We start from the raw sequence: 12,244 nt of genomic DNA on the forward strand, positions 1-12,244 counted from the left end.
CTGACACCCACCCCAGACATGTATTGGAGACAGACTGCAACCACACAGAGCTTTAAGAACAGAGAAATGCCATCTTTCTTAAAGTGGCATTTCTAAAAAAGTAATGTTAAATCAAAATCAGCCAGCAAAGAAGATTTATCATTACCATTCCATTTATATTATACTTGACAGAGCTACTCCTTCTCAATCAGAAATAACAGCTTACAGGTGTAATAAGGTATTCCCAATGTTAACCTACAAGAGTAATGACAAATGTATTTAGGTGTTCTTCACTACCAGGACATGCAAAACTAAAAAGTACTTGTCCAATCTTTTAGTTACACAGCATCTTGCCCTGTGTGCTACTTAGAGATTGCCATGGGGTGACATATGTAATAAAAGGGCAGTTTACAGCTTCACAAGGGGTTTTAAATACCAACTCGACATGGCAGTGTAAACAGCACTCACAGGCTCTGCAATGGCAGGCCTGTGACATGTTTAAGGCTACTTGCGTGGGTCGCACAATAAGTGCAACAGTCCCACTATTAGCATTTAATTTACAGGAACTTTACACATGTATTGCACTCTACTAGGGACTTATAGGTAAATTAAATACGCCAAACAGGTGGATGTATCAATCAAACTAAGGTTAGAGGAGAGAGCACATACACTTTAGCACTGTTTAGCAGTGGTATAAGTGTTCAGTGTCCTAAAGCAAACAAAACCAAGGTCAGAAATTCAGTAGGAGGAGGAAGGCAAACATTTATGGAGTGGGTATTCAGAGAGGGCCATTTTCCAGCATTGAGGTACAAAAAAAATTGTGTATTGGGATGGTTGGGTACGAGAGATTACCGTGAGAGTCTTGTGGGAGTGCCAATTAAAAAACAAAGCATTCAGATTGGCCCAGGGTGCTTTTCTCCCTTTGGTCAATTTGTTCCAGCGGGAATCAGATTCCGACAGGAGCGAGCGCTCGGATTGGCTGCAAACAACATGAGAAATATGTTGCGGGCCGCCATTCCAGTACTTGGGGACTTAGTCCCCTGTCCTAAAGTTAAAATGAAATAATACTTAAGAGACAGGGTAGGGATGCCCTACCTCCTATGCCCTCTAGGAGGGTCCAGAAATCATCATTATTTTCTGTGATCCCTCTGGCCTCCAGTAAGATTGTGGCAAAAAAAAGTAATTAGCAGCCGCTATTTTTCTTATACCTATGGAGAGGGCCGTCTGAGTAGGACTCCCCTCCCCTGCCTATTTTGAGACTCCAATCCCCAGGGCTGGTAATATTTAATTAACTGGAGGCATGTGCATGGCTCTGCTCCCCAAGCCAATGGTGGCCCTTGGAGGTCCCAGTCCCCCAAGCCGATTTGCTGATAAAGGGGAGGTGTCCGCGCAGCCCTCCTCTCTGTGTTTTGTAAGGCCCCAGGGACCTCATCCCCAGAGTCAAAATAAAGGTTTATGGGAGGGTGGCTGCTAGATCTCCCTCTCTGAGCCTTCAAAGGCCCGAGGACCCCATCTCCCTTGGCCAGCTCAGTGAATGTGCTCCAAGAAACCCACTTCCTGGACACAGCAGTGACCTAGTAGATCTGCCAGTTTGGTATATATGGCAATACCCCTTTGGTTGACAAACCAAGTTAATGATTTACAACATGGTGAGAACATCGTCACTGTTTGTGATGGTGTTGCCTGTGAATCAATTACTGGAAGTGGGGATCTTCCCGAATTCCACCAAAGTTGGTGCCCGACAACAAAGTCAATCAATTTAGGTTTTACATTATCCATTCCCTTACTTTTCTTTCAATTATGATATATTTACCCTTTTAAACATAAAATTGATAACAATTTTTAGATGAGTCTTGGTGTTCGCCTTACTAACATTGTACGGCCTTCTTCAGGCATTTCAAAAACTGATTACTGTCATGTACGAGATACCTCAAAATATATTAATATTTTCTCACAAAAAAGTTGTGACCTAAATATTGCTTACACAATATTGTCCCATTGACTGATGATGTTCTTTTATAGCTCCAGTACGGCTTTATATTTTTAAACACTACTTAAAACACAATCTTTATGTCTGACGACATTCTACTAACGATATTGTTTTACCATGCCAAATCTGCACTACACTCTAATAGTTATTGCAAATAAGATTTCAAGTTGTAATTTGATACTGGCAGGTAGTCCCTCCGAAGTTTTATGTCAGTCAGGTGCAGGTAGGCGTATAACCTGCAGATAATTTGAATTTTTGAATTTAAAATTAGAATTTTTTTTAATTTAAAAATACTTATAAAGCGCACATACACTGAATCAGTTTCATGGCGCTGGTGAGGTCACTGAGTGAGAGCAAGAGGAGAGCTAGGTGCCAAAGGCCTGCTGGAATAATAACGTTTTTAGTGACCTCCGAAACTCCATGTAGGAGGAGGAGAGTCTTAAAGGTAGGGGGGGGTCATTCCAAAAGGTGGGTGCAAGTACAGCAAACTTCTGCCCCCCTGCCCGTTTCTTTTTGAACCGGGGCGTAGTTAATAAGGCCAGGCTAGAGGAGCGGAGGTCCCTAGAGGGAACATAGGGAGAGATTGCCGAGTTGATAAAGGCAGGGGCAGTGCCCGCTCTTGCTTGAAAAGTCAGACACCCTAACTTGAACCTGGCTCGTTGTTTTATAGGGAGCCAATGTAGGCTCCTAAGCAATGGGGTCGAATGATGGGACCTGGATAAGCCAAAAACCAGGCGGGCAGCCTGGTTCTGTACCAACTGCAGGCGCTGCAAAGCATAGGCAGGAGCTCCATTATAGATGATGTTGCCATAGTCAATCTTTGACAGGACCATGGCCATAAGGATCAGCTTTAGTGCAGAGGTGGAGAAAAATCTGGCAACTTTCCGAATGACTCGTAGTGTAAAGAAACAGGAAGAAACCACCGAGTTGATGTGTGAATGAAGAGTTAATTGGTTATTAAGCATAATCCCGAGTGTTTTAACTGAACAGGAGGGGAGAGGAGGGGACCCAAGTTAAGGGGGCCAGAAGCAGGGGGACCAGGGGTTGGCAGCACCGCCCGTCGCCACAAGTTCTGTTTTATCCGGATTAAGTTTTAACTGATTGATGTTCATCCAGTCTCGGATAAATAGCATGACGGACTGGAAACTGCCAACTCCTGAAGGGGAAGAAAGATCAAAAATTAGTTGTAGATCATCTGCATAATTATATACAGTGACCTCCATATTCTGTAAAGCAAACACCAGTGGAAAAACATAAAGATTAAATAGTAAAGGGGAAAGAGCAGACCCCTGGGGGACACCACAGTTGACATTGCGCAGAGGAGCCGAGAAGGTGCCTAGATGGACTGTCTGAGTACGGTCCATCAGGAAAGACTCGACCCAGGCTAATGCCAACCCCCCTATCCCCGCCGCCCTGACACGTGATAACAGAATGTCATGGTCCACAGTGTCAAAGGCGGCGGATAAGTCCAATAAGACCAGTATCTTGGGGGTGTTGGCGTCGAGTCCCTCCCTAAGTTGGTCCATGACCGAGATCACCACCTTCTCGGTTGAATGTCGTGGTCGGAAACCAGCTTGACATGGGGCCAGATAATTGCTGTCCTCAACAAAGGAGCTCAGCACTTGAAAAACATGCGCCTCAGCCACCTTTCCCAAGTAGGGGAGCAGGGATATGGGACGGTAGTTAGCTAGGGAAGAAGGGTCAGCCGTGTGCTTCTTTAAAATGGGGATGATGGTGGCAGATTTAAATGCAGTGGGGACTAGGCCTTTAGAGAAGGTGTCATTTAAGACAGTGAGGGGGGGGCAGGACAGGCCAAGAATACCTGGGCCAGAATACGGGCCGGACACGTGTCAGAAGGAGACCCAGATTTTACACGCTTAAGGAGCGGGGGAGAGACTCACTAGTTAGCTCCGGAATGTGAGTGAGGCACTGGGTGTTCTGTGGCGAGAAACAATCCGAAAAAGGGTTTGATGGGGGAGGAATGCGTGCTTTTATTTGTGCAACTTTCTCAATAAAAAACTCGTTCAGTGAGTTGCACAGTGACTGGGAGGGTATGATCATAGGTGAAGGCCTGTCTGATAGGGCTAACTCATGGACAGTTGCAAAAATTTCACGTGGCTGGCATTCTGCTGCCAGAATGCGTTGAGAAAAATAATCTTTCTTGGCCTCTTGGATGGCTTTTTTATACTCTGATAGTAAGATGGTATAGTTATTTTTACTGGCAGAGCAGTATTTCGACCTCCAAGCCCGTTCAGCTTGACGGACCGTTAATTTAAGTGCTTTCATAGCAGGAGTAAACCACTTGTTAGCATGGTGATGGTGGTTGATGGTAACCTTCTTCAAAGGGGCCTTTTCATCACGAAGGTGGATTAGCCAACTGTCCAAAGTGGCGAGCTGAAGTTGAGGAGGTGTATCAGTGAGATCAGGGCAGGTGGCAGTTAAGGAATCGCATAATAATTAATAATTTATTTGAATATGTGCGCATTCATAACTCACATATTAATCGTTTACGTTCTCTGTATCTCTTTGGATTTATCTGTTACTGTTGGTATTTTCGGTTCCACCACAGATTATCACTGTAGGTAATTGTGACATTTCATTAATCATGTGTAAGGCTTTTAGTTTTCTCTTGTGAATTGTTAATTGTCTTTTTATGCTTTGCCTCGTGTTTTGAGAATGCATGGTGAGGAACCTGAATTGTAGTTGCATTTTTTAATTTCTAGGATTCCCTTTTATTCTTGTTCCTCCTGCATCGGAGAAACAATAGCCAATGGGGGTGCATCCTTGCCAGACCTTTTGGATGTCCATGTAAAATACATTTACATGCAGTGTTTTTAAACTTAAATTATTGACATGGTCTCTGGTGAGCATGACATTCTAGCCCCCCCTCCTAGACCTATGTTGGTTATGACCTTCCAAGATCCGAGGCATGAACGCCAGTTGTCCTTTGGCCCTTCTACACTGAAGCACTCCACACACTTGGACATGGCTGTGACCTCACGCTATTGAGACAACCAAAAAAGGGATGGGCGGAAATATTTGAGACCATTCTTCTTATTGAATGGAAACTCTCATGAGTATTTTGTCCTCTGTAATATTAAATATGATTGCCTGCATGAACTGCTAGACCATGGGATGTCAACATATGAACACTAACAACGCCGGGTGCATTTTAGGTGCAGTTTGAGTGAAATAGGTGTGGGAGTGTGTGACTGCAGAAAGTGGAATGGCATCAGCATCCTGTAATCAAAATATTGTCTCAAACAACTATTGCATAACCCAATTGGAGTTAATAATAGAATATCTACACCCAATGGCATGATATTTTTGTAAACCATATTTGGGACACATTATTTCTGTCAGACATACCACCATAGAGTAAACAACATTTATCTGTATCACGATTATTGGCTAAGCATAACATGTCTTACTTGCAAGAAACAGCAGATGTTTAAGAAGAAGCACGATATGAAAACAAGATATTAATAATATTGTTGGTGGTGGTGTTATTAAACTGATGAGGATTTTGAAAGACTGGGTCTTTTTTGTCTTGACAGGTATACCATTCCCGATCATAGTTGCCTGGGCTATTGGCAAGCTTTATTATGATAATGAAAAGTAAGTATCATCGTGACTAATTCCATTGAAAGAAAATGCCCCTATTTTAAATTCCTGATTTTAACTTTAATATTGACAGTTTTGTATTTGAGCTGGAGAAATAATTGTCCTTTAGAAGATGTGGCGTTAAAAATGTGTCTGCGCCTTCTTCATCTATAGAATGTTCTGCAAGTACTGGTGCCTTAGTAGATCTGGCAGTTTGGTATATATGGCGAATGACCATACCCCTTTGGTTGGTAAACCAAGTTAATAATTTGCAACATGGTGAGAACATCTTCACTGAGGGGCAAGAGGCAGTGAAGATAACTTTCAGAAGAATCTTTTTTAAGAGAGCGTCTGATCTGCCTGTGCTAAGTCATAACAGTGGGTTGCAGATCTGCACATATTCTGGTGTTGAGATCAGAAATCATTAAAAGCACTCACCTGGTTTTCTTATTAAAACCTGACACACATGTTTATTTTCTAAAGAAAACAAAACTAGGATTAGGTCAATGCTATGTAGTGGTTTGGCTACAGCTTACTTAAGGATAAAGCAATGCTCAAATAAGGTTAGACCAAAGCACTATTAGTTTAAAGCAATATTTCAGATGTGGTAATCTAAGCCAGAGGTCGGGTTAGGCCAGTGCCAAACTAGAGTTCTGGAAAATCTCATGTTATGTTATAGGTAGTTTTATAGCGCTCAATTACTCAGGAGTATCCTGGCGCGATGTAGAATGTGGTCAAAGCACAGGCAGAAATACTGGTAAGGATAACCCACATTTCAGGTAGGATTACATCAAAATTCAAGTAGCGAAGATGGTCAAACAGAAAAAACTAATGTAGAGCAAAGTCCCAGGACGTTTAACCCTAAAGTCAGGTGGAATTTGCTCAGGGAAACCAAAACCTGATAGAATTTATTGTGTGGCCATAATTTGATTTATTTTTGAATTCTCTTTTCTTTGACGTATTGCGTATATACTGACATGTACTTCTAAATAAAAATATTCACCAATAAAACAAAAAACAAAAAAATCTGATAGACCAAAACTCGGAAAATTGAAACTAAAGCAGTGGCGGGGTTAGGCCATGGACCAGGTACAATTAGAAAAGCATTCTGATAGGTCTGATGTCTTGCACGGGTGGGTGATATCTTATGGATGGGCTAGATGTAGAGGCCAGATCATAGCCATGCCTATCCTGGCTTAACTTACTTGTCAAAGGGTGAGAGGTCAATGAACTGAGCTCCTAAATAGGGCTAGCCATGAGTCTAATATATACTTAATCTTTCTTCTTCCAGATTCATTTAATTTATTTTCGTATTTGGGGATTTTCTCTCAACAGGTGCTGGTTTGGGAAGCGAGCTGGGGTCTACACAGATTTCATTTATCAAGGGCCTGTAATCCTGGTGCTGCTGGTAAGATTTTAAAACATGTTACAATATTAAATATTGGACGTCATCTGTTTCCAAATAAAAAAGAACATCTTTCCAATTAAAGCAGAAATTAGATAAATGTTTTTTAATTTATTATTAACAGACTGACTTGAGGAATTGTTAGAATTGTGTCATTTTCTCGCTTCCAATGCCAGTGCTAACTTTAATGACACCAGCTGTGATTTTAATGTGCTTCTTGACCCCCATATATCAGTCCAGAAGCATGCTGGCTCAATTTGTTTCTATAGTCAATGAAATGTAAATGGCCCAAATGCAAGTGATGCATTTGATGCAGATGTTATCGAGGGTCTGTGTAGCCAAGTGTAGATCTATGCAACCTGGGTTCTAATCCTAGATCCTGCACTTGTTAGCATAGTGTCATCCTTGGCCAATTACATCACCAGGAAAGTGTTAGAAACAGGCTGAATCGTAGGTAGGAGCCCCTATTCAGCCGTCCTTAGTTCAATGTATTAGTAAGTAATTATAAACTGTACGTTGACTACTATTCCACTTCAGTCTTTTAATGCACTCAATAGGAATAGCCAGGGATGAAGGGGGGAGGGCATTATGGGCCCTCAATGTCCATCCGCACCAGTCTTTCCATGGCGGGTGGGGAGGGACCATCCTGATCCCACCACCATTCTGGGGATGCGAAACGGTCCGACAGACAATCGTAATGATTGCTACTGTTGGACTGGTGGCGGTTGGGCTTTCCTCCCACCAGCACACTTGTTAAATAATCCACAGGCACTGGTTCAGGAATAAGTTGATTTAATGAGCAGCACAGCAACATGTACATCAGTCTCTTGGATCCAGGAACAGTGCAACTGACCAGGAAGCAAGAACCTAGTGGTGTTCTAAGAACACTTAAAGAATAACATGCAGGAATTAAAGGTACAGAGAATATGCAAAGGAATAAGATGTAACACATCTCCTTTCAATACAAAAAGGAAAAACACAATAGGGTTAAGAAACATAATCATCAAATTTAACAGGAAACAATCTAGAACGATCAGAAGACTTAATTCTTGAGGCAATCGAACTACCAGAAACAATTGGAGAAGATGGAAGAGAAGCTTGCTGCACAGTGGGGCATCTTGCAACACGCTTAATGTTCCATAGTCTGCCATCCTGGGTAATTACACTATTGCTAAAAACTTTAACAAGTTTCATTGGCTTACTAAACTTATCAGAACATGCGTTCGCCATCTATGGCCTTCATGTCGTTGAAAAACTCTTCTTTCCAACGAGTCCAAGGGATTGGTGGATCACCCTTATTTTGTAAAAACTTTTCAGGTGGGTCAAATTGCATTTTTTTAAATACGTTTTTTTTTAAAAATAAAAACAAAATCAAACTAAAGAAAACATGAAAACCAAGTTAATATAGAGATACTTACACAATGTCCTATATAAATATTATAAAATACTTCTTAGATTTTTGCAGTAATACTTGTAACTGTATGTTGTGTATTTAAACAAAATAACTTTGGATAACAGTATCTTCAATTTCAACTTTTCTTTCTTTGAAATCAAAATAAATTTTAAGACTACCAAATTCCTACTACAGTAAAGTTCTTTTTTTTTTTTCTTCAAAATTGCAGAAAAGCGTTAATGAAAGGAGCGTTTCCACAAGACAGCGACCCAAAAACGGCAATCCGCGGTGATTTGCTGCTATGGTAACCAAATCCCAATCCAAAATGGCCGCCACGCTGGACGTTGCACGATTACGTCATCACGCGCACACGTCCTAACGTTGTCGTCACTCTCGCCGGCTTTGTTGTTCACAGCGAGTAGAATGGAACAAGGAGAAACGCTCTTGTGCTTCCCTGACGAAAGACGCTTTGTCCTAAACGCTCTTGTGCTTTGCTGACGAAAGACGCTTTGTCCTCCTCCTTACTATTGCGCAACCTCGTGCCACGCTCCACTCGGTCTCGTGAAAGAAACAGCTGGTTGACTCTTGTGCAAAACTCACACAGCTCCGATCCACCACCCAGAGTCAGCAAATTTAAAGGTAAACATTAGCAAATTCGATCAAAACACTCAAAATTCGATATCCTTATGTTGGTAGGAGTTATCAAACTCAGATGTTCTTCCTCCTTGCTGAAAATACGCTGACAAGTCTTTAAAAAGAGTTTAAACGATGTAGATCTTCATTTAAACTTTTCCAGCATATTAAAGAAAATCCAAAATAAACTCCACCTCTGTGCTGCGACCATCAATCAATCCAAGGTCACCCTCGTCGCCAATTTTATTAAATAATCCACAGGAACTGGTTCAGGAATAAGTTGATTTAATGAGCAGCACAGCAACATGTACATCAGTCTCTTGGATCCAGGAACAGTGCAACTGACCAGGAAGCAAGAACCTAGTGGTGTTCTAAGAACACTTAAAGAATAACATGCAGGAATTAAAGGTACAGAGAATATGCAAAGGAATGAGATGTAACAACACTGCCAGACATCAAAATCTGGTGGGCGGGAAACGGCCTCACGATGGCGGTGAACCCACCATCGACAGCCTGTCGGATTCACCACTATTGCAAACAGCCCCTTAGATCCAAAGGAATATTTTCCTTCCCAGCATATTAGCTTCTGACTAGTGTATTGCACTCTGATTGCTGCACCACAGAGTGATTTCCTCACAACGGCAGTTTGTGTTATATTGTGCAATTGAAATTCACATATGCCACGGTATGTGATCAACATGTTCATAAATTATTGTTTTTATTTGTTCGTAGCATTTATTACGTGTTAGAACTTGTTGTTAAAGTGTGCTGTGAACATTGGCTGTCCTGGCGCTGCCTAGCTGTTCCAACAATGCAGAAGCAGCTCAATAAAAGTTCATCGGAGAGCCTTGGCTCAGTGGTCGTCTGAAGATCTGCTGATGCAGACGGCAGCCTCTGCACAGCCTCGACCACAATCACTTCAGTTCTTGTGAGGTCCAGGCCAGAATATTGGTTATAAATGGATTGGCCGGCGTATCTTAAGTGCATGTCTAGATTGCTGTCTCTACCTCAGACGAGATCAAAGTATTTTTAACCCCAGAACGCGCTATACCTTTGCCGGTCCTGGGGAGGGACGTCGCTGTAAAAGATTCTTCCTGGTTCCCTCATCATTTAATCTGATGAAAAGAGCTTGTAACTTTTACAGTCAGCTCCTTTTTGGGTTGAACTGCTGTGTGGGCTCCTTCCTAGAAAAGTGTGCGGAGTAATCACTGATAAACCGCCCGGTCACCACCCCCACTGATGTACGGCCACACAAGATGCAATGTCTTGCAAGTCATGTGGTGCATTCTTCCCGCCATTCGTTGTGAGGTTGTGCTGCGTGATGTTTTCATTTCAGTGCTCACAGTATTTATGGAGGTTCTTATGTATACCCCAAGGACACCTCCGAAGGCCCACCGCTCCTGGCTGCTTTGATGGATTACGTTTGGAGATATAGCCATTTTTATTTAAAAAACCTCTTGCTGCTGCACTGGGAATCTTCATCGTGGTGTGTGTGACACTAGCGGGGGTGCCGAAGAACAGTTGTCAATAAGTAAGTTCAGGAAGGATTGCCTCAAGGCGTTTGTGCGGGCTTTCTCCCAGGTACTTCTGTGTGGCCATTCTGTGCCTTTACACATGCCCACTGGCCGGCCTTTACGAGTGTAGTAATCAAAAAGAGCTAGCTATACTGGTAATGCTCATGTAGTGTGCATCAGAAATTCACATTCGTTTTTTTGAAGGTCCTCACCCACCAACCTAGTTGGTGGCATGCTTCATAACCGGGCCCCACCCAAGGCACCAAGTGTGCCTCGGGTGTGCTTCAACGTCTGTTTACAGCGGAGCGGATAGTGTTAAGTGAGTGTGCAGTGATGGTGTCACGAGTGGAATATAAAAACTGTGCTAAGGGTCCCAGTGTCGAGAGGATCATTTATTTGTGGACCCTTGGCATTATTCAAAGCAAGGCTAGTGGACATAGTTGGAGAGACTTATGGTCACCCACATCCAGTGTGGTCAACTAGTTTCAGCCAAGCCTCGTGTTAAAAACTGGCTTTCTTACGGACCTATGTGTGAAAAGTGAATTAAAAAGGAGCTATATATATTGTATATACATTTCTAAGTGACGCACTTGCTAAGTTGCGATAATTGTAAGAGGAGGATTTCCTCTACGTTTGTACCTGTAAGAAAAGGTAGACAAAACAAACATATAGACACACACATATAAATGAGGACCATCTTAGGCACATAATCAGTGATTTCCTTGTGTTGTGCCTTCCAGCAGTGTTTGACGGTTCGTGTCGGCTTGTGAATCAGCTTGCCGATTTGCGTGACTATCCAGTATTGTTCTATAACTTTAAGAGTGGGATAAAACAACTTATTTGTGACCAAGGTAGTGACTGCGACAACGGTATGGTAATGTGCTTACTTTCGGATTCCAGAAAGCAAACTCCATGAGTCCCTGTAGGGGGTCCAAGTGAGGGTAGCGCTCTGATGGAAAAACAGAGGTACTTCTGTGTGTTCGTACAGTCCCTTGCCACATTACCACTGGCCCGGCTCCCACGAGTGCCTCACTCTGAGGTTCTCTGCGCATGCGCATTCTTGCTCCCAGGTACTTCTGTGTGCCCATTCTGTGCCTTGCCACATGGCCACAGGCCAGCCTCTATGAGTGCCTTGCTCCATGGTGCTCTGCGCATGTGCAGGCTTGCTCCCAGGTACTTGGCGGGCCTTTTCTGTGACTTGCTGCATACACACTGGTCCCGCCTCCACAAGTGCCTCACTCCTAGGTGCTCCACACATGCGCAGGCTCGCTCCCAGGTACTTCTGTGTGCCCATTCTGTGCCTTGCCACATGGCCACTGGCCTGGCCTCCATAAGTGCCTCACTCTGATGTGCTCTGTGCATGTGCTGGCTTGCTCCCAGGTACTTCTATGTACCCATTCAGTGCCTTGCCACATGTCTTGCTCCCAGTTACTTCTGTGTGCCCATTCTATTCCATGCCACATGGCCACTGGCCGGCCTCTACGAGTGCCTTACTCCGAGGTGCTCTGCGCATGTGCAGTTTGCTCCCAGGTACTTGGGTGTGCCTTTTCTGTGACTTGCTGCATACACACTGGCTCAGCTTCCACCAGAACCCCACCCAAGAGTCTTCCTAGATATTCCAACATCCATTCATTCATTATTTTCTGTGAGTCCCTGTGCAATATTTTGCACCCATGGGCTGTGTCTAGTAACAAGCATGTTATTGCCAAATCAGAGTAACAGAAAGG

At 43.1% G+C, this 12,244-nt stretch overlaps 1 protein-coding gene across 1 annotated transcript in view; it reads left to right on the forward strand.

Annotated features, from left to right (window-relative positions):
- The window catches only part of LOC147716922 (corticotropin-releasing hormone receptor 1), a 1,353,112-nt gene that overhangs the window by 1,155,757 nt on the left and 185,111 nt on the right, over positions 1-12,244 (forward strand). Inside the window, exons 7-8 of the mRNA XM_086919826.1 lie at positions 5,527-5,587; positions 6,908-6,980. Of these exons, the coding sequence (XP_086775952.1) occupies positions 5,527-5,587; positions 6,908-6,980 (134 nt within the window). The remainder of the gene's footprint in view (positions 1-5,526; positions 5,588-6,907; positions 6,981-12,244) is intronic.

Source organism: Lissotriton vulgaris, chromosome 5, assembly GCF_964263255.1.
Source record: "Lissotriton vulgaris chromosome 5, aLisVul1.2, whole genome shotgun sequence".
NCBI classification, from domain to species: Eukaryota; Metazoa; Chordata; class Amphibia; order Caudata; family Salamandridae; genus Lissotriton; species Lissotriton vulgaris.